The sequence below is a fragment of the Engystomops pustulosus genome, chromosome 7 (genome assembly GCF_040894005.1).
Source record: "Engystomops pustulosus chromosome 7, aEngPut4.maternal, whole genome shotgun sequence".
Lineage (NCBI taxonomy): Eukaryota > Metazoa > Chordata > Amphibia > Anura > Leptodactylidae > Engystomops > Engystomops pustulosus.
In genome coordinates this window covers 21,030,738-21,054,601 of record NC_092417.1, presented here as the reverse complement: position 1 = coordinate 21,054,601, position 23,864 = coordinate 21,030,738, and the positions used below count along the sequence as shown (strand labels likewise).

The 23,864-nt window shown below is 49.0% G+C and overlaps 1 protein-coding gene across 1 annotated transcript; it reads left to right on the top strand.

The window, feature by feature from the left end:
* Nucleotides 1–5,878: 5,878 nt before the first annotated feature.
* LOC140069384 (ETS translocation variant 3-like) lies at nucleotides 5,879–23,556 on the top strand. Its single transcript, XM_072115040.1, has 5 exons — nucleotides 5,879–5,999; nucleotides 12,991–13,054; nucleotides 15,049–15,286; nucleotides 18,075–18,190; nucleotides 20,131–23,556. Exons 2-5 carry the CDS (start codon nucleotides 13,009–13,011, stop codon nucleotides 21,330–21,332), a joined length of 1,602 nt encoding a protein of 533 aa, XP_071971141.1. The 5' UTR covers nucleotides 5,879–5,999; nucleotides 12,991–13,008; the 3' UTR covers nucleotides 21,333–23,556.
* Nucleotides 23,557–23,864: the final 308 nt, after the last annotated feature.

Here is a 23,864-nt window from a genome sequence, read left to right as displayed (position 1 = left end):
AAATGGAATCATCAGTGTAAGATCTGTGGGGGCCCCATCCCCTGAACCCACACTGATTCATAGATAAGGGGGGCATCGCACTCACCAGAAGGGGGAGACTATTACTAGCTGTACTCTGTGTGCTGCCACTCTTGTCTAGATGGCTGACTGTGGTACTGCAGAGGATTGGGTTACTTACAAGTGTGTGGATATCGCAGTATCATTGCTGCAGTACACAATCCTGTAATAGCTACAGTGACCACACGGTGGCAGTATACTATAAGGATGATACAGTACAGATAGTACAGCACTAGAATAACCTGGAGCGTTCTATAGCACCAACATATACCACTGCGTCTTATAATAAGCTGCAAGCAATGAGGGAGAAGCCTGGTCACAGGAGCTTACAATCTACATGTATGGGTGGAGGGGGGTAATTGTAGTAGCAGTGCCCATCTAATGCTATGCTGGAATACTAGTGCAAGACAATGGTGCCAGTCCCTGTTGTGCCCCCTGCCAGTCCCTGCTGTGTGCTGTGCCCCCTGCCAGTCCCTGCTGTGTGCTGTGTTCTGTGTTCCCTGCCAGTTCCTGCTGTGTGCTGTGCCCCCTACCAATTCCCTGTTGTGCCCCCTGTCAATCCCTGCTGTGTGCTGTGTCCCCTGCCAGTCCCTGCTGTGCCCCTGCCAGTCCCTGTTGTGCCCCCTGTCAGTCCCTGCTGTGTGCTGTGTTCCCTGCCAGTCCCTGCTGTGTGCTGTGCCCCCTGCCAGTCCCTGCTGTGCCCCCTGTCAGTCCCTGCTGTGTGCTGTGTTCCCTGCCAGTTCCTGCTGTGTGCTGTGCCCCCTGCCAGTCCCTGCTGTGTGCTGTGTTCCCTGCCAGTTCCTGCTGTGTGCTGTGCCCCCTGCCAATTCCTGTTGTGTGCTGTGCCCCCTGCCAGTCCCTGCTGTGCCCCCTGTCAGTCCCTGCTGTGTGCTGTGTTCCCTGCCAGTTCCTGCTGTGTGCTGTGCCCCCTGCCAGTCCCTGCTGTGTGCTGTGTTCCCTGCCAGTTCCTGCTGTGTGCTGTGCCCCCTGCCAATTCCTGTTGTGTGCTGTGCCCCCTGCCAGTCCCTGCTGTGCCCCCTGTCAGTCCCTGCTGTGTGCTGTGTTCCCTGCCAGTTCCTGCTGTGTGCTGTGCCCCCTACCAATTCTCTGTTGTGCCCCCTGCCAGTCCCTGTTGTGTGCTGTGCCCCCCACCTGCCAGTCCCTGTTGTGCCCCCTGCCAGTCCCTGCTGTGTGCTGTGTTCCCTGCTAGTTCCTGCTGTGTGCTGTGTCCCCTGCCAGTCCCTGCTGTGCCCCTGCCAGTCCCTGTTGTGCCCCCTGTCAGTCCCTGCTGTGTGCTGTGTTCCCTGCCAGTCCCTGCTGTGTGCTGTGCCCCCTGCCAGTCCCTGCTGTGCCCCCTGTCAGTCCCTGCTGTGCCCCCTGTCAGTCCCTGCTGTGTGCTGTGTTCCCTGCCAGTTCCTGCTGTGTGCTGTGCCCCCTGCCAGTCCCTGCTGTGTGCTGTGTTCCCTGCCAGTTCCTGCTGTGTGCTGTGCCCCCTGCCAGTCCCTGCTGTGTGCTGTGTTCCCTGCCAGTTCCTGCTGTGTGCTGTGCCCACTGCCAATTCCTGCTGTGTGCTGTGCCCCCTGCCAGTCCCTGCTGTGCCCCCTGTCAGTCCCTGCTGTGTGCTGTGTTCCCTGCCAGTTCCTGCTGTGTGCTGTGCCCCCTACCAATTCTCTGTTGTGCCCCCTGCCAGTCCCTGTTGTGCCCCCTGCCAGTCCCTGCTGTGTGCTGTGCCCCCCACCTGCCAGTCCCTGTTGTGCCCCCTGCCAGTCCCTGCTGTGTGCTGTGCCAGTCCCTGCTATGTGCTGTGTCCCATGCCAGTCCCTGTTGTGCCCCCTGCCAGTCCCTGCTGTTTGCTGTGCTCCCTGCCAGTCCCTGCTGTGTGCTGTGCCAGTCCCTGCTGTTTGCTGTGTCCCCTGCCAGTCCCTGTTGTGCCCCCTGCCAGTCCCTGCTGTGTGCTGTGTCCCCTGCCAGTCCAGCTGTGTGCTGTGCCCCCTACCAATTCCCTATTGTGCCCCCTGCCAGTCCCTGCTGTGTGCTGTGCCCCCCCCTGCCAGTCCCTGCTGTGTGCTGTGTTTCCTGCCAGTTCTCTGTTGTGCCCCCTGCCAGTCCCTGTTGTGTCCCCTGCCAGTCCCTGCTGTGCCCCCTGTCAACCCCTGCTGTGTGCTGTGTTCCCTGCCAGTTCCTGCTGTGTGCTATGTCCCCTGCCAGTCCCTGCTGTGCCCCTGCCAGTCCCTGTTGTGTGCTGTGTTCCCTGCCTGTCCCTGCTGTGCCCCCTGTCAGTCTCTGCTGTGTGCTGTGTTCCCTGCCAGTTCTCTGTTGTGCCACCTGCCAGTCCCTGCTGTGCCCCCTGCCAGTCCCTGCAGTATAATGTGCCTGCCAGTCCCTGCTGTGCCCCCTGCCAGTCCCTGCAGTATAATGTGCCTGCCAGTCCCTGCTGTGTGCTGTGTCCCCTTCCATTCCCTGCTGTGTGCTGTGTCCCCTGCCAGTCCCTGCTGTGTGCTGTGCCCCCCTGCCAGTCCCTGCTGTGTGCTGTGCCCCCTGCCAGTCCCTGCAGTGCCCCCTGCTGTGTGCTGTGCCCCCTGCCAGTCCCTGCTGTGTGCTGTGCCCCCTGCCAGTCCCTGCTGTGTGCTGTGCCCCCTGCCAGTCCCTGCTGTGTGTTGTGCCCCCTGCCAGTCCCTGCTGTGTGCTGTGCCCCCTGCCAGTCCCCGCTGTGTGCTGTGCCCCCTGCCAGTCCCCGCTGTGTGCTGTGCCCCCTGCCAGTCCCCGCTGTGTGTTGTGTCCCCTGCCAGTCCCCGCTGTGTGCTGTGCCCCCTGCCAGTCCCCGCTGTGTGCTGTGCCCCCTGCCAGTCCCCGCTGTGTGCTGTGCCCCCTGCCAGTCCCCGCTGTGTGTTGTGCCCCCTGCCAGTCCCCGCTGTGTGCTGTGCCCCCTGCCAGTCCCCGCTGTGTGCTGTGCCCCCTGCCAGTCCCCGCTGTGTGCTGTGCCCCCTGCCAGTCCCCGCTGTGTGCTGTGCCCCCTGCCAGTCCCCGCTGTGTGCTGTGCCCCCTGCCAGTCCCCGCTGTGTGCTGTGCCCCCTGCCAGTCCCCGCTGTGTGCTGTGCCCCCTGCCAGTCCCCGCTGTGTGCTGTGCCCCCTGCCAGTCCCTGCAGTCCCCCCTGCCAGTCCCTGCAGTATAATGTGCCTGCCAGGGGACTGGCGGAGCTGGCAGTGACATCAGTGCTGACATATGAGGCTGTCACTGGTAGGTAGGTGGCAGCGTGACGAGCCGCACACAAGATTTCCCCTATTAGTCCTATGACATGAACACAATGCAGGCCTGTCACCCAGCTTTCCCAGAGTCCTGAATGACAAATTGTGATGCTGTGATAAGAGGAGGATGCATCTGCCCAATAATACTGTAATACAGGAGAAAGGTTGAATCAGTGTATAACTAGAGGAGTCTAGGAAAGCTGGATGACAACCACAATCAGCATTAGTACATCCCCCATGTTATTTCAAACCCTGCTTTCCTTGAGTCCTGAATGGCAAACCTGTTTCATAATACTGTGATACAGGATGGGAGTGAATCCTGACGTAACTAGGCAATGACTCTGGGAAAGCTGGGTGACAACCTCTATCAGGATTAGTACACACCCATATAACCCAACTTTCTTAGCATCCTGAATTACAATGATACTGTTAGAAAGGAGAGGGGAGGAAATTGTGGAAAACTAGAGGAGTCTAGGAAAGCTGGGTGACAACAATGATAAGCATTAGTACAGCCACCATTTTAATAGTCACCCAGCTTTCCTAAAGCCATGAATGACACATGGGCCACATTAGGCAAAATTTAATACAGAGAAATCTGGGAAAGCTGGGTGGTGATGACCAATATGATCAGCATAACCTTTGCCATTCGGGTTGTCACCCAGCTTCACCCAGAGTCCTGAATGACAAATCTTATTATTCATACTGTACTACAGCAGACGGGATATATGACAGTATTCACAAGTGCTGCAAAGAAGACTGGGAAAGCTGGGTGACCACAAATGTGACCAGCTTTAACTTTCATGTAAAGGTTATAACCCAACTTTCCTAAAGTCCTGGGTGATAAATCATCAAGAGAAAGAAATGAATCCAAATTGCAATCCTTCAGCAGAGGAGTCTGGGAAAGCTGGGTGACAACCAATATGACCATCATTACACCTGTCCTGTACAATAACCCTTACCAGTCATATCCCAATATAGGAGAGAGAGATGAATCCACCTTGAAAGTTTGGGAAAGCTGGGTGATAAATAATATTAGCATTGGTACATGTTGTTATCCATCTTTCCTAGAGTCCTGAATGACAATTCTACTTTCTAATAAGGTAATACATAAGAGGGACTGTATCAGTGTATAACTGAGCAAATCTGCTGCGCAGGAGTCTGGGAAAGCTGGGTGACAAACGATACCAGAATTAGTACAACTTGTATGTTGGTTGTCACCCAACTTTCTTAGAAGCCTGATCGTCACATCTGCCTCATAACGAGTCATTGTATAACTAGAGGAGAGATGCAGAGGAGTCTGGGAAAGCTGTTTAACAGGTAAATGGTCATCATTACACCTTCCATAAGGATTGCAATTTGTAACCCAACTTTTCTAGAGTCCTGAACAACAATTCTTACCTTCTGTGAAACTGGAGGGTGGTGTATCACTGTATAAATGGGCATGTGATTGCAGTGTGGGAAAGCTGGATGACAACCAATATTACCTTCATAATCTCTGCCGAATGGACTGCAACTCAACTTTCCTAGAGTCCTGAATGGTAAATCATACTGTGATACAGGAGCGAGAGATGAATTACTATAAATCTCACAAGGTTTGTAGCAGAGGAGTCTGAGAAAGCTGGGTGACAACGGATATCAGAATTAGTACAACTTGGTGGTTGTCTCCCAACTTTCTTAGAACCCTGATCGTCACACCTGATGCATAATTAGTCATTGCATAACAAGGAGGAGAGATGCAAAGGAGACTGGGAAAGCTGTTTAACAGGTAAATGGTCATTATTACACTTTTCATGATTGTAACCCAACTTTCCTAGAGTCCTGAATGACAAATCTACTTTGTAATAAGGTAATACATAAGAGGGGCTGTATAAATGGCATGTGTTTACAGTGTGGGAAAGCTGACAACCAAAATTATCTCTGCTGTATGGGCTGTAACTCATCTTTCCAAGAATCCTGAAAGGTAAATCATACTGTGATACAGGAGGTAGAGATGAATCAAACACACAAGGTTTGTAGCAGAGGAGTCTGGGAAAGATGGGTGACAACCAATGTCAGCATTAGTATCAGCTGCCATGTTGATAGTCACTCAGCTTTCATGGAGCCCTGAATGTCAAATCACAGGGGAGTGTTGGAGTCTAGGAAAGCTGAGTGACAACCACACTCATCATTACTATGGCCCTCATGTTAGTTGTCACCCAGCTTTCCCACTCACCATTTAGGACATGCTGGTACTTGTAGTTCCCCCCGTAGTTGCTGTTATGTGGTACTCGCCCCCTCCCCCCTTGTTGTCAGTGGTACAGGCCTACACAATGTGTGGGGGCGCGGCTGACGTAATAGTCTCCCCCTGGCCAGCAGTGGGCGGGCCCACTACTACATAGAGGAGGGGATTCCCATGTGACGCGTCGGTTATAGAACTGAAACAACTAGGGAAGGAATTTAAACGTTGTTTGTGGGCGTGTTTTGAAAGTGACGTAAACTGGAAGGGGGGCGCGGTTACGAGGAGCTGAAAGCGGCGTGGGCGTGGCTCGGTGCTGACGTCGTGGGACCACGCTCGCACGCTCGCACGTCGCCGCCCGTGCTTGGGAGGGGGGGAGGAAACGTAGACCGGAAGTGGGATTAATAAGGCGGCTGGCACTTCCTGCTCGCTGTATGAGGAGACTGGAAGCGGCGGAGCTGTGACTGAGCGCCTGCCACTGGTGAGTGCACCCCGCCGCATCCTCAGCGCCCGCACCGCAGCCCCTGGACCCCGCCCGCCGCGCTGCGCACCGGGCTCGGCTCGTGTATGACTCGGGCGTGTGCGGCAGCGCCCTCCCAGGATCTGCTGTGGCCTTTGGCTTTGGAATGGTCTCGCCGCGGCTGTAGTACTACAAGTCCCAGTAGAGCAGGCTGTGGAGGGGCTCTGCAGTATAATGGGGGGCTCCAGTATGTGTCCTGCGCCCTCATAGACCCCCGGATCAAGACATTACGTGACTGAGCGCCCTCCTGCAACTTTGGGAGCTGAGTTTAAAGTTGCCTTGTGGTGCTGCTCTCTGAGGCTGAGCTGTGGATGTGTTTACTGCTGAATACACTGCAGACACATGACCGAGCGCCGTCCTGCGACTATGGGGATCTATAGAATTGATCATTGTGAAAGTTGCCTGGTGGTGCTACAGTGTGTGAAGCTATGCTGTGTATGTGTTCTATGTTTACAGTGGAATGCACTGCAGTCACATGACTGAGCGCCATCCTGCGACTATTGATGGCATTGATCATTGTGAAAGTTGCCTGGTGGTGCTACAATGTGTGATGATGTGTATGTTCTATGTTTTGTTAAATATACTAGTCACGTGTCTATGCACCATCCTACGATTGTGGCAAGTATTAACATTGATAATCGTAGCACCACCAGGCAACTTTAACAATTTGAAGCAATGCCGTGTATGTGTTCAATGCTTCCTTCTGGCTACATTGAATTTGCGTAACTGGCCGTCCTCATTAATAATTGTTAAAGTTACCTGGTGGTGCTACTCTTGTGTTTTGCTGGAAAAAGAGAATTGGCTGTGGTCATCTCACTGTTCTGTAACTGTAGGATTTGATGATAAAGTTGACTGTTGGGGATGTTTGTGTACATGAGTGCGCTGTTTTGTGACCTGTGAATATTGTTGTTAAAGTTGCCTGATGGTTCAGCTCTCTGAAGCACAATATGTATGTGTTGAATATTTACTGTTGGAATGATGGCAATCACATGTATAAGCAGCCACCTACAACTATGGAAAGCGCACCTGAGGGTGTGTATGTGTTATGGACCAAGCTGTGTACATTTTTTGTATCCCCATATGATTGATCCTACAATTGTTGGTCACCTGCTTGTAGAATTCTGTTGCATACTTGGACTACTGTTGTCTTGAATAATTTACAATCTGTTTAGTTTTGCTATTATTTCTTTCATTTTCAATATCTCTGCTGCGTATCAGTGAACGGAACTGCCATGTTTACATTTGGATGGTGGCGTGACATGGGTCTCACAGCTGAGTGCCCACTCAGGTCTGTTGTGTTTTCCCTGCAATGACACATGACTGGAGAGAGCTTTCTAGCGCACAGTGTTGATACAATTGTCACAAACCCTCAGCAGTGCTCAGGATATTTATAATCATACAATATATTTTTCTGCTAGATTCTTGTACTAATTTGCAGTTTTATGCAAACCACTTTCTATATGGGGACTTTGCCCAGAATATACAGAATAACCCCCCCCCCCCCCCCCCCATGTGTGTGTGCACATGACGCGTGTATAGGGTTTTTATCTTCATTCACTGACAACAAGCAGAGATTTTTGTATTGGGAAGAAGGAAAAAAAAGGAAAGTAACACTACATGTTTAGTTCCTATGAAGACCCAGTAATGTCATCCAGTGCTGGGGCTTATTTCCATCTTTCCCAGGCTCCTGAAAGGCAGTTGCTTCTCCAATTTAGTTAGACTTCACAATCGGATTGGTTGGGTTTCAGAGGAAGCATGTGATGGAGACGTCTGTCAGCTAATGTTATGTTTCTTCCATTGTTTCCTTGGATGGTCACCCAGCCTTCCTGGACTCCTGAAAGGCAGTTGCTTCTCGTGTTCAGTAAGACCTTCCCATCAGGCTTTGTGTTGGAGCTGTGATAAGGATACATAAGATGGAGTGATCTGTCAACTAGTCCTACTGTCTATTTCATTGATGTTTCCTTGGATAGTCACCCAGCTTTCCCATGCTTCAGAATAGCAGTTTTATCTTCAGTTTAGGCACTTGTAAATGTTTGGTTGGAGCTATAATCTTGTATAATTCATTATTCTGGGATCACGTTATGGAGCTTTTCTTCCACCCAGCTTTCCCATGCTCTGGACTTTTGCACCCATGAGTGTAAATACCTCACCATAGATAAGTTATTCATGTTACCGGATGAGGAAGCTTCCTTAATCTGTCCTGGATTGTGAAATATTCTGGATTATTATACAATGGGAAGGATTTCTCTTCATTGCCGTTTCCCCTCCTTCCTTGTGATTACTGCAGCGGGTGTTGGAGGACAATGGAGTTTTGTGCCAGACTATGAGATTGTGGATTAATGGACTTTCATATAGACTCTCTGTATACGGGCAGCAGTTCTCTAGTGGTCACCCTGATGCTACAGGCTTATGGTAAAGTAACTGCTGGTAGTTGTAGTCCCACCACATATTGAAGCTTGTTGCAGCTCTTCTCTTCCTCACCTAGTGTTATTTTGTTAGAAGAGCGTGACCTGTGCCCCGCGGCCTCCACATCATGTGCTGTTTCCTCAATTCTAATGCTAAATCTGCATCAGGCGCTGATTTGTACATGACTGGGGGACTTGTAAGTAGGTCTTTGTTCTCCTCCTCCCTCCTGTGTGGAACACGTCTAGACCTCCAGCTATTACCATACTGCTCCGGTGCCAGGGAGAAAAGAGGATTCATATGTATGTTTTATGTTACATAGAAAGCTAGAACTACAGTAAAGACTGACACTCGATCCAGGTACTGCAGTAGGGGGAGGTGAGGGGGGTCTCTCTAACAATGCAGAAGGATGTCTGGACAAAATGAGTCCAGAGTGTGTACCCATCATGATAAATCGGACACTTGCTGATAGATCAGGCACTGCGACTATGGTAGTCTTATATTTGTTATACATGGCCGCCTTCCTTCTAAAATCAACTTTTTAAATAACGCTCCTGAGCCAGAAAGCTCTCTGGGTGGGTGTCACCTGAGTCCCTCTGTGCTGTAGTTTCACAGGCTGTTACTGTTTCACCCTCCTTGCTCTGCGTGATGTAATTTCGATGCAGCAAAGGAAGTTCCTACATAGTGGGCGGTGGGGTTGCTTCTCCTGCACCGTGTATCAGCTTGTGAAGCTTGAGGAAGAGGACCGCAGATAATAAATATAAGTTGATACCACAGTCACGGTGCCTGGATCTGTGAGTAAGTGTCCCCAGTTTATCATGATGGATTTTGTTGGTGGTAGATTTGTGTTCCCACAAGGCTAGTCGGGCACCATCCACTTGCTGATTGGTGGGGGTCTTAGTGATGGGACCCCCATGGATAACTAGAACGGGGGTCCGATGTACCCCATAGCACCCCTTGTAGCATCATAGAGATGACTGGAGCAGCGGGTTGTGCATGTGGCGGCTGCCCTGTTTCTCTATGGAACTGACGTTCTAGTGATCTGTTGGGGTCCAATCACTGAGACCCCCCAGGACCAGCAAGTTAGGCCCTATTTTGTGTATAGGGCTTAACTTGCTTTGTGGGAAAAACCCTTTAAGTCTCTATTTTCTTCATGGCAAGGACAGGGGGTTATTCCTTAATCCTGGCTGCTTTGTGGCTGTGCTGTGCAGTCTGTTAAGCGGCTGAGGATGCATGTCTGATGGCGGTGGATGACAGTGAAGGATTCGTGCCGGCGGCTGACAGCGTCCACCCATTTCCTCCACGCTGACTGTATATAGATTACAGGGACACGCCTCAACCTTTATCACATGGAACCTGATCCTTACACCTGTTCACCATTTCCTTCTGCATTTTTGTTTTCTCTAAATGTCAGCATTGGCTCCAGGGGAAGAGATAGAACCACTGACCTAACTATGCAACGTACTGCTGGTGAGGGGGCTGCACCCTACTGGGAGAGACCCCACAGATGCCCAAGTACTTGCATTCATTGCTATAATATGCTGCAGCTTTTTATGTCCTTCCTTAGGAGGTCAGGCGGGCGCCCGCTGTTTGTTCTTCCCACCACGGGTTGAATTTGTGTGTTTTTGGTGTCTGCACCTCCCTCATTAGCCCCAGTGTTTGCTCTCCCTCCTCTGCCGATTGCCCTGGTATTTGACACCTTCCTGTGTGCAGCGGGTGTATAAGCCCCTCGTGTTCTTTATTCTCTTGACTCGGTTCATTAACAACTTTTAAAAAGTTTTCATTGGCTGAGGTTTAGGGGGGGGGCTAGGGAGATGCCAAGCTCCGTGCCCCTTTACCCTACTCCTGGGATTATGGTAGGGCAGAAATAAAGACTCAGTAGATTCCCACTTCTGCTCAGTCATGACTCTGCCTCTTGTCACCTATAATTAGGGAAGGTCTCCACTATCTATCAAAACTTTTCACATGTCTTGGGCACTCATACTTTCATGAAGCCTCCACCATGGAATGTAATGCCTCTTCATAGGCCAGGGTAGGGGACCTGAGTGCCTTAAAGGGTTTCTACACTTTCGGCAAGTAATTGTTATTGTTTTGTGTAATGAAAAGTTCTACAATTTTCCACTGTGTACACTTTTGATGTAACACCGGTGCACGACTCGTATCTCATGGCTCAGGTTCACGCGATTGTCATATTGGAGAAAACTGTGTGACATCACATGACCAGGAATATAACGAGCCGTGCTCCTGTGTGACATCACATGACCAGGGATGTAACGAGCCGTGCTCCTGTGTGACATCACATGACCAGGGATGTAACGAGCCGTGCTCCTGTGTGACATCACATGACCAGGGATGTAACGAGCCGTGCTCCTGTGTGACATCACATGACCAGGGATATAACGAGCCGTGCTCCTGTGTGACATCGCATGACCAGGGATGTAACGAGCCGTGCTCCTGTGTGACATCGCATGACCAGGGATGTAACGAGCCGTGCTCCTGTGTGACATCACATGACCAGGGATATAACGAGCCGTGCTCCTGTGTGACATCGCATGACCAGGGATGTAACGAGCCGTGCTCCTGTGTGACATCGCATGACCAGGGATGTAACGAGCCGTGCTCCTGTGTGACATCGCATGACCAGGGATGTAACGAGCCGTGCTCCTGTGTGACATCGCATGACCAGGGATGTAACGAGCCGTGCTCCTGTGTGACATCGCATGACCAGGGATGTAACGAGCCGTGCTCCTGTGTGACATCGCATGACCAGGGATGTAACGAGCTGTGCACCTGTGTGACATCGCATGACCAGGGATGTAACGAGCTGTGCACCTGTGTGACATCACATGACCAGGGATGTAACGAGCTGTGCACCTGTGTGACATCACATGACCAGGGATGTAACGAGCCGTGCTCCTGTGTGACATCACATGACCAGGGATGTAACGAGCCGCGCTCCTGTGTGACATCACATGACCAGGGATGTAACGAGCCGCGCTCCTGTGTGACATCACATGACCAGGGATGTAACGAGCCGCGCTCCTGTGTGACATCACATGACCAGGGATGTAACGAGCCGTGCTCCTGTGTGACATCACATGACCAGGGATGTAACGAGCCGTGCTCCTGTGTGACATCACATGACCAGGGATGTAACGAGCCGTGCTCCTGTGTGACATCACATGACCAGGGATGTAACGAGCCGTGCTCCTGTGTGACATCACATGACCAGGGATGTAACGAGCCGTGCTCCTGTGTGACATCACATGACCAGGGATGTAACGAGCCGTGCTCCTGTGTGACATCACATGACCAGGGATGTAACGAGCCGTGCTCCTGTGTGACATCACATGACCAGGGATGTAACGAGCCGTGCTCCTGTGTGACATCACATGACCAGGGATGTAACGAGCCGTGCTCCTGTGTGACATCACATGACCAGGGATGTAACGAGCCGTGCTCCTGTGTGACATCACATGACCAGGGATAAAACGAGCCGTGCTCCTGTGTGACATCACATGACCAGGGATCAAATGAGCCGTGCTCCTGTGTGACATCACATGACCAAGGACTGATATTTATCCACAGGAAGTAAACAATGATGTTTCCTGGGAAATTATTGCAAGTGGAGATCCTAGAAAACTAAGGAGTTGATACAGAAATTATGTTGGAACATTGTATAACAATACAGTATCAATTATTTGATAAGTGGATGACCCCTTTAAGGGGGTTCTCATGTCCCTCCTGGTTAGGATCTCTTGGCTGTAATCTGAGCTAAGCATCTCCTATCTGGGATGTGCAGTGACCATCTGTAACATGTGAGAAGTCCTTGTGATCAGTCTCCCCGCAGCGCCCCCCATAGGTTACATAGTGCATGAGGTTGGGGGGGGGGGGCTGCTGTATTAGCAGATGAGCTTACGGCTGGATTTGTATTTGTTACCACATGTGGGGTTGTGAGGGTGGACGACACAATGCTTTTGGCAGCCTCGACCACAAGGAAGGAAATGCGTAAGCCGTGAGTTTCCTTTTTGTTTTGTGAGACAAAGGGGTCACACACGGATCATCGTAGCGCTGCGCTCACCTGTCAGTAGGCGGCCGCTGCTGCTCTATGCGCCGCCATGTAGTGCCCACATACCGGGTGGAAGTGTTTCATCGTTTGCATCAGCGCCCGTGTCTCTATCTGTCTCTATCCTGTCTGCGCTATAGATCACTAAGCTGTGACTTGTATATGGAGCCAGACTGAAGTTTTACAAAACTTTTTTTTCTTTGTCAGAAGTTTTAATCTATATAGGGATTGGGGGTCCAAGCTGAGTTACTGCAGCTCAACCCACACTCGCTGGCTAAGCAGCGGACCCCATCCGCTTTATAAAGCCGTAAAGACAGTGTCAGTATTTACCTTCACGACCCTCATGTGAATAGCACCCTACAGCCTCCATTGTCTAGGATTGGTTATTTCAGAGTTTTCTATATAAAAAGGGTCAGTAGTCCTGGATAATTCCTCTTGGCCTGTCTGGAGTCTTGTTGTAATCTCGTCTCTTGTTTTTATCAGTCAGCAGGAAGAAGAGAGATGAAAACCGGTTGCAGTATTGTGGAGAAGCCGAAAGGAGGGGGAGGTAAGACTCCGACCATCATCACGTTATCTGTAATATGAGGGAGTCTGCACTAATAATCGTATATGTCGTTACACTGTAACCCACTATCTGACACACACCGTACTTACTATAACTCCCAGGGCATGATGAGACTTGTAGTTCTAGCAGTACAAGTCTCGCTTCCTTCCTCTCTGTGGCTCTTCCTGTCTCTAATGCTTTCTCCGCACATGTCCTCTGCTTTTATTGAACCTGCTTTTCTTCTATGTCCGAATCTTCTCGTAATTTTCACGTTTTTGTTTGGCTTTCCTGTTTTGCAAACTTTTTTAAAAGGGGTTAAATCCTTAAAACTGTACAGCAGAATTTCCTGATTCTTATCAGATGTAAAGTGTCGCCTCCTCCACAAGGGGGGTGCAGATGCCGGCCCGGGCTGGCCCTGCTAAATTTATTTCTTCTACTTTTTGGGGTATTAGGGGCATAACACAAACAAATACTTTAAATTTTTTTAAAATTTTTTTACAGGGGCAAATTTGTTCCCTGCTAATCTAATATATAGATATATTAATAATTTCCTTTATATAGCGCACACAGATTACGCAGCGCTGCACAGAGCTTTCCAAATCGGTATAGATGACAGATAAGGGTAACCGGCCATTGGGTCACTGTTACCAGTGATCTGTTCTACCGATGTAGAACGTCATGTGACCTGAGCTTCGGTCACATGACTTCCCAAAAAAACTTCTCACAATCTCTGGCATCCGTGTTGGGTGAGCGGGTGGCATGGTCGTTTGATCTTGGTTTTTTGCCATCCTATCAGATTGGGAAGGTGAATCTACAACCCCCTCAACCAGGGTCTTTTACTGCTAAGCAATTCAGTGGAAGTCTGAAGTCTTACTGATGGATTAGTTACCAGTTATTACACTTGTATAGAGATGTCTTCACCTGTGGCGTCACTGTGTATAACCTGGGTAGTGTGTGTGTGTATATGGCACATGTTATGACTGTCCCTGCTGTGCCTGTGCTCTGTGTATTACCTGTGTGTATATGGCACATGTTATGACTGTTCCTGCTGTGCCTGTGCTCTGTGTATTACCTGTGTGTATATGGCACATGTTATGACTGTTCCTGCTGTGCCTGTGCTCTGTGTATTACCTGTGTGTATATGGCACATGTTATGACTGTTCCTGCTGTGCCTGTGCTCTGTGTATTACCTGTGTGTATATGGCACATGTTATGACTGTTCCTGCTGTCGCCTGCGCTCTGTGTATAACCTTGGTAATTTGCCATGTGTGTATATGGTGCTCATCATGACTGTGCCTGTGCTCTGTGTATTACCTGTGTGTATATGGCACATGTTATGACTGTCCCTGCTGTGCCTGTGCTCTGTGTATTACCTGTGTGCATATGGCACATGTTATGACTATTTCAGCTGGTCCTGCGCTCTGTGTATAACCTTGGTAATTTGCCATGTGTGTATATGGTGCTCATCATGACTGTGCCTGTGCTCTGTGTATTACCTGTGTGTATATGGCACTTGTCAGGGCTGTTCCTGCTGTGCCTGTGCTCTGTGTATTACCTGTGTGTATATGGCACTTGTCAGGGCTGTTCCTGCTGTGCCTGTGCTCTGTGTATTACCTGTGTGTATATGGCACTTGTCAGGGCTGTTCCTGCTGTGCCTGTGCTCTGTGTATTACCTGTGTGTATATGGCACTTGTCAGGGCTGTTCCTGCTGTGCCTGTGCTCTGTGTATATCGGACTCTCCTGTGCCGTTCCTACGCTCTATGGACGCCGCGCTCTTGTCACTTACTCCTCTGTGTATGTTGCTGTTTGTGCTTGCTATTGCTGGCCAATCTAATCTCTCTGCTCTTCTCTATTTTTGTGTACGTCTTCTGCTTAATTGTCGTTTTTTTAGTTTCTCCATGGTTTTTGTCTGATCTTTTTTTTTTTTGCGATCACTTGTCGTGTGGTTTTTTTTTTTTTTTTTTCTTCATTTATTTGATTTCTTTAACAATCTGCAGGTTATCACTTCCCGGACTGGGCCTACAAGGCAGAGTCTAGCCCCGGCTCGCGGCAGATCCAGCTATGGCACTTCATCCTGGAGCTGCTGCAGAAGGAGGAGTTCCGTCACGTCATCGCCTGGCAGCAGGGAGAGTACGGAGAGTTTGTCATCAAGGATCCCGATGAAGTGGCCAGGCTGTGGGGGCGCAGGAAGTGTAAACCCCAGATGAACTACGACAAGCTCAGCCGAGCACTCAGGTACTCAATCATTGCAATACATTCACAAGTAAACCCCCACAATGGGTAACAATGGCCGATCTCCAGTGTTTAGGTCCAGTCACACTAGAAGTGGGGTTGTCATGTACATTGCATGTGATGGTTAAACCAACCCATCACCTCCAGTCATGCCTGAATCAAAGACACAATGGGGGAGATATATAAAGGGGTTTCACCACGAGCAAAAGTTAGGCCCTATCCACTGAATAGGGCTCACTGAGACCCCCACAAACGAGGGGTCCGATGGGGTCCCACATGCCTCCGTCGGACTCCTCGACGCTCCGTCAGACTAATGGAGCAGACGGCTGCACATGACCGTTCTGCTCCATTAATCTCTATGGAGCTGATGGAAATTGCCGAGCACCGTGCTCACAGATCTCCATCAGCTCCATCGAGATTAATGGAGCAGAACGGTCATGTGCAGCCGTCTGCTCCGTTAGTCTGATGGAGGGTTGAGGGGTCTGACCCCATCGGATCCCTAGTATTCGTGATTTGTGGGGGTCTCATTACTAAAAAATTGCAAATGTGGGTCAACCCTTTAATATCTACTTGTACAACCAGCTTTTAGTCTTCAGACATCTGATACGTCATGGGAATTTTCACTGATTGCCAGTCTTTTGTAAGGCCGGTGTAGAAAGATCTCCAGCCAATATATGAATGTAATGTATATGTCCAGCTGTAGATCAGTGGATTTTCTTTAATAGGACGGCGACTTCTCCCCCTCCAGAAGTGCGTGACATTTCCACTGCAATTACTAGAACGTCCGACCTGGTTAGGAAATCACACGGCTTTCTATTAGTCACTGGGCACATAATGAGGCTGGGTGTGACTAGCCCAGGATTATTGTCATCCTTAATCACCAGAGAAGTTTGTCCTACAGTCCCGGCTGTTCACCCCAGTCACCCCAATAGCACAAGGAGATGAGTGGTGCAGTAAATGGAGAATATGTGGCTGACTCTGAATAACCCTTCAGGGAGTTCTCAATCTTGCTACATTATGTCCAGTCCATGTTTTTCGTTTTTTCCTTTCTAAGCAATTGTTGCCCCCCCTCCCCCCAGCTATAGGGCCGAAGGACCCCAGATATTGGTAGAGGAACCTTAGGTGGAGATTGATTTGCAGTTTCCGGCTGTGAACAAGTAGTAGCTTTATTTAATGGGGCAGTTCATGTATATAGATTTTTAAAGGGCTTGTCCTTCTGCAGTCTCCTGCCCCTCTGCACTGTTAAGGTTCGCCATCTGCCGCTCCAGGGCCTGGGAAAGCTGGGTTACAATCCCCATGGATGCACGTGTGTTGCATTCTCTGTTATTACCTTCATGCCTCCCCCAGCACTGGGCACAAGACGCGGTTGTTTTGATGCTTTGCAGTCACGACTAGCGCTGAGCATCGAGATCCACGTTCTTATTATAACTCCTGATGCATCGCCTCCCACCTCATGGATGCCGCCCGCAGCGGTGGCGGTGTATGCAGCTCCCGCTGGCGTCTGTCCATGGCATTGGATCAGACCTCACCCCTGACTCCCTCAGGTGTCGCCCGCTCCTCTTGAGCAGCTTTCATTTCTCTTTGTAACTTCCTGCTCCTTCAAGGGTCATAAACCTGAAGCCTCCGGTTAATCCGCAGCCATTGTGTGGGGTTTGTTTTTCCTGTACACGTGTTCAGGTTCCCATGGATTGCCACAGATTCACACCAAATAAATTTGGCCCAACGAACAGGAAGAGCGCTTTCATTTTGGTTGGGGCAAAACACATTGCACAGTTTTTAACCCTTTGTTGAGCCTCCAGTGATATAGGAGAAGACCTTCCAGCCAAGTTTTTATCATCTCCTTATCACAATCTTATACTTAACTGATCTGTATTTGTCATGTCAAAGGGATCTATCGGTAGCTGTGACCCCACAGGCGCTGAAAACACTGCATAGAAGACTGGGAGGCTTAAAGGGGTTGTAAAACATGCCTGCTTTCTGCCACAAACAGCGCCACACCTTACCATGGGTAGTGTGTGGTATTGCAACTCAGCTGAGCTTTATTTGGAAGAAAGAAGCCATCTTTTTGAACCTCTGGACAACCCCTTTAAGTCACTCTACTGGCTAAGTTGGGTATACATCACTGTCTAACACTGCGAATATGAATCCAGAAGACAGGTCAGGGTAAAGTTTCCAGTGCCCGTCCCGTAGCCATCAATTTCATTGCGGACAACCCAAGACTTTTGCTGTGACCCTATAAATCTGCTGACCCTATGGTCTATTAAGGAAGTCTGTCAGCAGCTTTTGACCCCGTAAAAACTGCTGATGGGGCCATCGTGGTGAGCCGTGTCATCATACATTCATACATACTACATTGATGCCTTTCAGAATATCACAACCTTATCCTTAGTCACGGCTGCTTTTTTTTTTTTTGTCCTTTTCTGTAGTCCAAAGCAAATTATTCTTATATTGTCTTATATTTGCCTACATTGTCTTCACATCCTCAGCACAAATTCTCAGCTTCCTCTTACAAATTTTTTTTTTCAAAATCTAAAATCTGATTCCCCCCCCCCCCCCCCCCTTTCTTAATAACACCTCCCAGACACCCAGCCGTGCGGGTGGACTTGTCCCACACATTGGTAATGTGAGGTTGTCAGGGTTCGTCGGCAGCTGAAGGAATCAGTCTGATTCTCTGTGAATGTGGAGGATCCGGAGCCGGACCTTCTCAGTAGCTGCAGTATCTCCACATGTCGTCATAGACTGGACTCCTACGTGAAGATGTTACTGACCTGCTTTCTGTTTTCAATTACAGATATTACTACAACAAAAGGATCCTGCATAAGACCAAGGGCAAGAGGTTTACCTACAAGTTTAACTTCAACAAGCTGGTCATGCCCAACTACCCCTTCATCAATATCCGGCCCAATGGTAAGCGGGGTATAGAGTGATGGGGGAGATTGATGGGGGGTATAATACTTGATTCGCTGCATTATTCACTGTTTAAAGGAAATCCATCCTGATAAACCAGGGACATTACCACAGTCCCAGTGCCTGGATCTATCCGTAAGCTTCTTATATTGCTGTCCATGGCCTCCTTCCTAAAATCAGCTTTTATAATTATGCTAATGAGCCACCCCCTTCCTTCCTTCTGCCTTATATCTCACACATTGTGCAAGTACATTTCTACCTCCCACTGTAACAGCCTGTAAAACTACAGCACGGAGGGACTTTGATAGCCCCCCACCCCCTTTCCCAGAGACCACTGTCCCTGCTTTATCATGATGGATGTGATGGTAGTAAAATTTGTGTGGCAGTCGAATGGTCCCTTAGTGCAGTGCTTTCTATTGCACTGTTGCCTTCATTTAACAGGGTTGTGCTGCAGACTGGCCACGTGCCCCCCACCCCTCCCCACACTCCTCCTCCAGGGGGGCTTTGCTTGTTTTGTAAGGGGGTTCAGACCACCCATTAAGCAGTGCACACCTCCACCCCTTTCACTTATATGGGACTGATGAAGCACTCTACTTGTCTGCAACATTGCCACTCACTCGGGGACCTATGTTCTCATGGTTGCAAAGGGTCCGAGTACTCGGACCTCAAGCTATCAAAGTTTAATCGAGGGTATTTAAAGCCAAAAAAAGTGGTCGTCTTTGACTTTCATGCCTGGTTGTGTTGTAATATTTGGAATCTTGCAGCAGAACTTCGAATTGTTATAGACAAAAAATAATTAGCGATCGCCCCTTGTCCTAGTGGTTATATAGGTGATTTTGCTGAATCTTGATGACAAGGGAAAAGATGGTTATAATTTCCAATAATCCCGACCTCGGTCACCACAGTCCCACCACACCACAGTGGAGGGGGGGGGGGGCGCTGCTATATCCGGGGCTTTGAACCGTCGCCACCTCAGGAATTTTATTCAAAATCTTTGCAGCCTTGTGCAATCGCCCCCCTCGCTGCGCGGATTAAATACCACCTTCCTTATACCACGTTCCGGTAGCCAGTGACTTCTCCTTTTTGTAATTCTGTGAAGATGGATGGAAATTCCCTGTAATCATATTCTAAGTATTGTGAATATTGCCGGCAGAGCGCCCCCCGGGGTGCAGACAACAGCGCCAGGGTTTTCGGTGGTGACCTTGTATGTGGTGTGATGATCAGGCGGCGGGTGTTATCCCGATCTCGTGTCATCTATTTCTTGTTGGTTTTTCTTTTCCTGCCAGGGGCAGAACGAGCAGGAAACGCAACATTTTACTAAGGAGCTAAAATTCCGGTTTCAATTCTGCTCGTTGCGACAGATCCTCTGGGGGGGAGGGGGGGGGAGCAAAAAGTAAACTTTTTATCAATTTTATAAAGATGCAATACATTAAATAAGACATGGCACCTTACACCCCCCACCACCACCTCCTCCTCCCGAAATATCAGCAGCAGCGAAACTGCAGGGACGCTGTGGCCCAAGGCGAGTAAGAAAAACTCAGGCTGTTTTGAATGTGTCAGAAAAGTGATCTGTGTATGCAAAAAGCTTCTTAAAGTGTAATTTTATACCTTGGTATTTCAGCTTAAAGGGACGTGTTCTGCAGAATAGGGAGTCACAGGTTTTCTTCGAGATAACAGGTTAAAGTTGTCTATTCTCATATGCACCCAATTCCGTCCGGAGTCATGGAATGTTTCCTTATGACAGTCCGAATATTGGTATTGGTCTACTCCATGCTGTGCATAGGGAATAATTGTCCGTGGTGCCGGCCTAGTTTATCATGTCCTACGGTATAGGATCTATTGATCTTCCTTGGATGACAATTTACTTGATGATGATTATTATGTTGTCTTTGTAATTTTGAAGTTTTGAGGTTTACATCTCCATCTCTCTTCCTCGGCAGGTGGCGTTCCACAGAGTGCACCGCCGGTCCCCACGGCCTCGTCTCACTTCCACTTCTCTCCTCTTGATTCTCCCAATGAAGACGGACACATGAATCATTATACTGGAAGCTCCTCCGCGCAGTCCAGCAGAGAATCCCTAAACGACATCAACGAGCGGAAACCGATCCCTTCAGAAACAGAAGATCTCCACTCCATGGAGTGGCGTCGCAGTGCGGAGCACTTGTCTTCTCGGAATACTGTCGGCGGCGGTCCCCATGGCCTCCAAAAGCATAAATCTGATCTCTTGCTTCCAGTTTTTTCAATGCATGGCATGTACCCGGATGCCCACAGTCCTTTTGCGGTGTCTCCTCTCACTGGGCGTGGAGGGCTTATGAGCATGCCCCACTCACCGGCCTTGTCGCTGACTCCTACAGTCTTTTCTTACAGTCCATCACCAGGACTGAGCCCGGCTTTCCAAAGCGGCAGCTGCTTTAACTTCAACCCAGAAGAGATGAAACACTACCTTCAGGCCCAAGCCTGCTCCGTTTTTAACTACCACTTAAGTCCACGGACCATACCAAGATTTCCCAGTTTTATGATGCCGCCACCGCATCGTCCCTTCCCACCCGAAGAGCAGCCTTCCTTCCCAATTAAGCTGCAGCCTCCTCCGATGGGACGTAAGAATAAAGAGCGTCCGCAAAGTTCTGAGGATAAGCGGCCTGCCGCCCCACAGCTTCCTCTCCTGCCCCTCAAAGTGGAACCAGTGTCTGACGAAGAGGAGCTCCTTTCTGACGAGGAGCTGGATCGCAACCACCACTTGGAGAAAGAAGATGATTCCGACAGTGAATTTGACCGTGAAACCCCTTCTCCAAAACTGGACGCTGAGAAGGCGGTCCATACTTTTGTCAAACCAGCAGCTCCTTCCTGGCCGCAGTTCAGCGCACCTCCGGCTAGATCTACCTACCCTAGAGAGGGTACAGAGGATCAGCCAGAGACCAGCGAGAGAGCAGTGAAAGACTCTCCCAGTGAGCCCGTTGTGGTCGAAAAGAAGGAGGAGACTCTACCACCAAAGTTTCGCTATAAACGCCTCTGGAACGGGGATCGACAGGCAGAAGCAGCTGAGGATCGGGAGTGCAGAAAAAGCTGCATCATCAATGGCTGCCGTTCCTCCGAGGTATCGGTAGAAACCAGCGCAACTGTAGCCGCAGCTGCCGACTCCTAGTACCGGAGCCATGGCGACTTTTTTTTTTTTTTTGTTAATGTATTAACCTATTTATGTGGCATTGCTGCACGAAGTGGTGAGGTTAAAGGTTTTGTTTCATTAATTCCCAGACTTCCTTTTTACATTGCAGGTGATTTTACTAAAAAAAAAAAATTATATATATATATGTGTATACTTTTTTATTTTGCTTGTAAGGTTTCAGGGAAATATTACCTCTTGTATATAAAGGGGGTGCTTAATTTTTACACCCTGGTTTTGTTTAGTTTTATTATTAAGTTTTTTTTTTGCCATCTTAATAATGTCAAGAAAAGCTCCGCTAGACGCCCGATCGAGAATCTGAGCAGAGAGAGAAGTTGCGTACTAGCACATTGCCCCAAGGTTTTGGCATATGAGTCGCTTTTGACGTGTTCGGGGTTCTGCACTTGTAACAAAAATGTTTTTGTATATAAAGGAAAAAAAAACGAAAACTTCAAATATAAGGGGGTAGGTGGTTTTGATGGAAAACATGACACTACAACATATGTTGTAGGGGCTAGAGGACGACGTGAGTGGGAGTGAGTTTAGTCGTCTTCATAATATATCCCCCCCCCCCCCTTATGATGTCATGGGTGAAAAGTCCTATTTTTATATATCGAAAAAGTCACTATTTTTGTAGGGCGAAGCTTAAAGCAGCAGTACTGTCTCGAATCAAGGTGTAGAAGGTCGATGACCTTGATATACAGATTCCATACATACATACACGCATGGCCCAATGCTCAGGAACGGAGAAAAATATATCCTGATGTCGGAACACCAGGATGTGGAAGTTGCGGTTTCATGACCTACAGGAAGCAGACTTGAGAGAAGTCAGGAAGCGTAGGGAAATAAAAACACAAAAACCGCACATGTCGGGGCCGTTGCTCTTCTCCCCTTTGTCCCGCTAAGCAGCCGTCTGCCTAGATTTCCTCCTTGTGACGTATGTGCATTCCTGGTAATTGGTGTCGGTCATACCGCGTCCTTTAAAGAGTCCTCTTCATAAAGTACAAAGAGTATCAAGTAGTGTGGAGATCAACGTTGCGTTAGGAAAGTACTACAGTCGCTCTTCTGTCTAAACTAGATGGAGAGAATGATGCAGCACTGACATGGTGGATGATTTTGATGGTTCCGTGATATGACTGTGGTCAGTCCGGGAAACTTCCATTCATTGGCCTTGTGTCATCTCTGTCCTAAGTCCGCACATCATACAGCCAGGCCCGGTGTGACAGCTCCTAGTGTCAGTGTCAGAGCTGAATGTCTCGGAGCAGGAATGTAATGGCTGAAAGACGCTTCGAGGGACGAGCTTTGTGGCCAGACTTGTTTTGAATTCGCACACGAGGGCAGCGAGTTTGACGTGTGGCGATTATCCGATCAATCTCGTCTCGTCTTTGACAAACTATAAACTCACGAGTCCGTCAGTAGCTCAAACACTGGAGCCTCTGCATGTGTGTGGGTGACCTTAATGGGCTCCCCCGTTGTGTGGGTTACGTTGATGAAGCACTTGTCCTGCACAGCACTTCTACCACCTTGGAAAGGGTTTGTTTTGGTTTGTGCCCAGTTTAGTTGGCACAGTCTTTGGCATCTAGGTTGTTCTTGATACTTGCATTATGGGAATTGCCTTTACTTGTCCGGTGGCTTTAGCACGGGATACATTACATGTTGTGTTACAAATCCGGGTGTGACCTGTGATTCATCCTCGACCAACATCTCTACGAATCCGATCTCCAAATAGCTGAACATTCCAGCAATGGAAAGAAAACTAAGAGAAAATGGGACGCACCCCCCCCCCCCGGGCGCTACCATCCTATTACCTGTTTTTTGTTCAATTCTCCAAAGTGAACGCTGGTTCCCAATGTCACATCCAGGAATGCAGTCTAACCCGTCCCTCGTACTCCTTGCCCTGCTGACTCTTCCGTGTACGGAGATTGCCTTGCGGAGGATTATCCTCCTCTCCGGGAGCTTCTCAGCGTGATAAGGCGTGACACATAACTATCAAGGTTAATTTTGTTTTGTTTCTCCGGTTGTCAAGTCATTTTTTTGTTTTCATTTTCCAAAAACTTGCCCCACGTATGCAACGTTACATGATCCCACAGAAGCCCAAAAGCCAAATATTCACGTAAACCGTGCCTTCTCCATACCCAATACCTATAGAAAGGTGCATAAGTAACATAAGTGGTAGACTGGTGAAGATATTTAAACACCCCCCCCCCCTCCCCTCTCTCCCCCACCTTAGCCTCCTGTACGTTAAAGGTGATCCATTACTTTTGGATCATGCTCTTTTTAAAAAAAAAAAAAATTGGTTCTACTGTAATAGAGGAACCAACGCAGGAAGTGTTGACTTTCCCTACAGCACCCCCGCAGGAGAAATGAAGTATTGCACCGTTAAAATTGAAATAAGTTGACTATTTACAGTAGGCTTGTTGCTACTTAGAGTTTTAACACTTTTTTTTTTTTTTACAAATAGATTTTCTTACATTGTTGTCACGTCAGTTGCCTTATAGATCTGCCCTCCCTAAA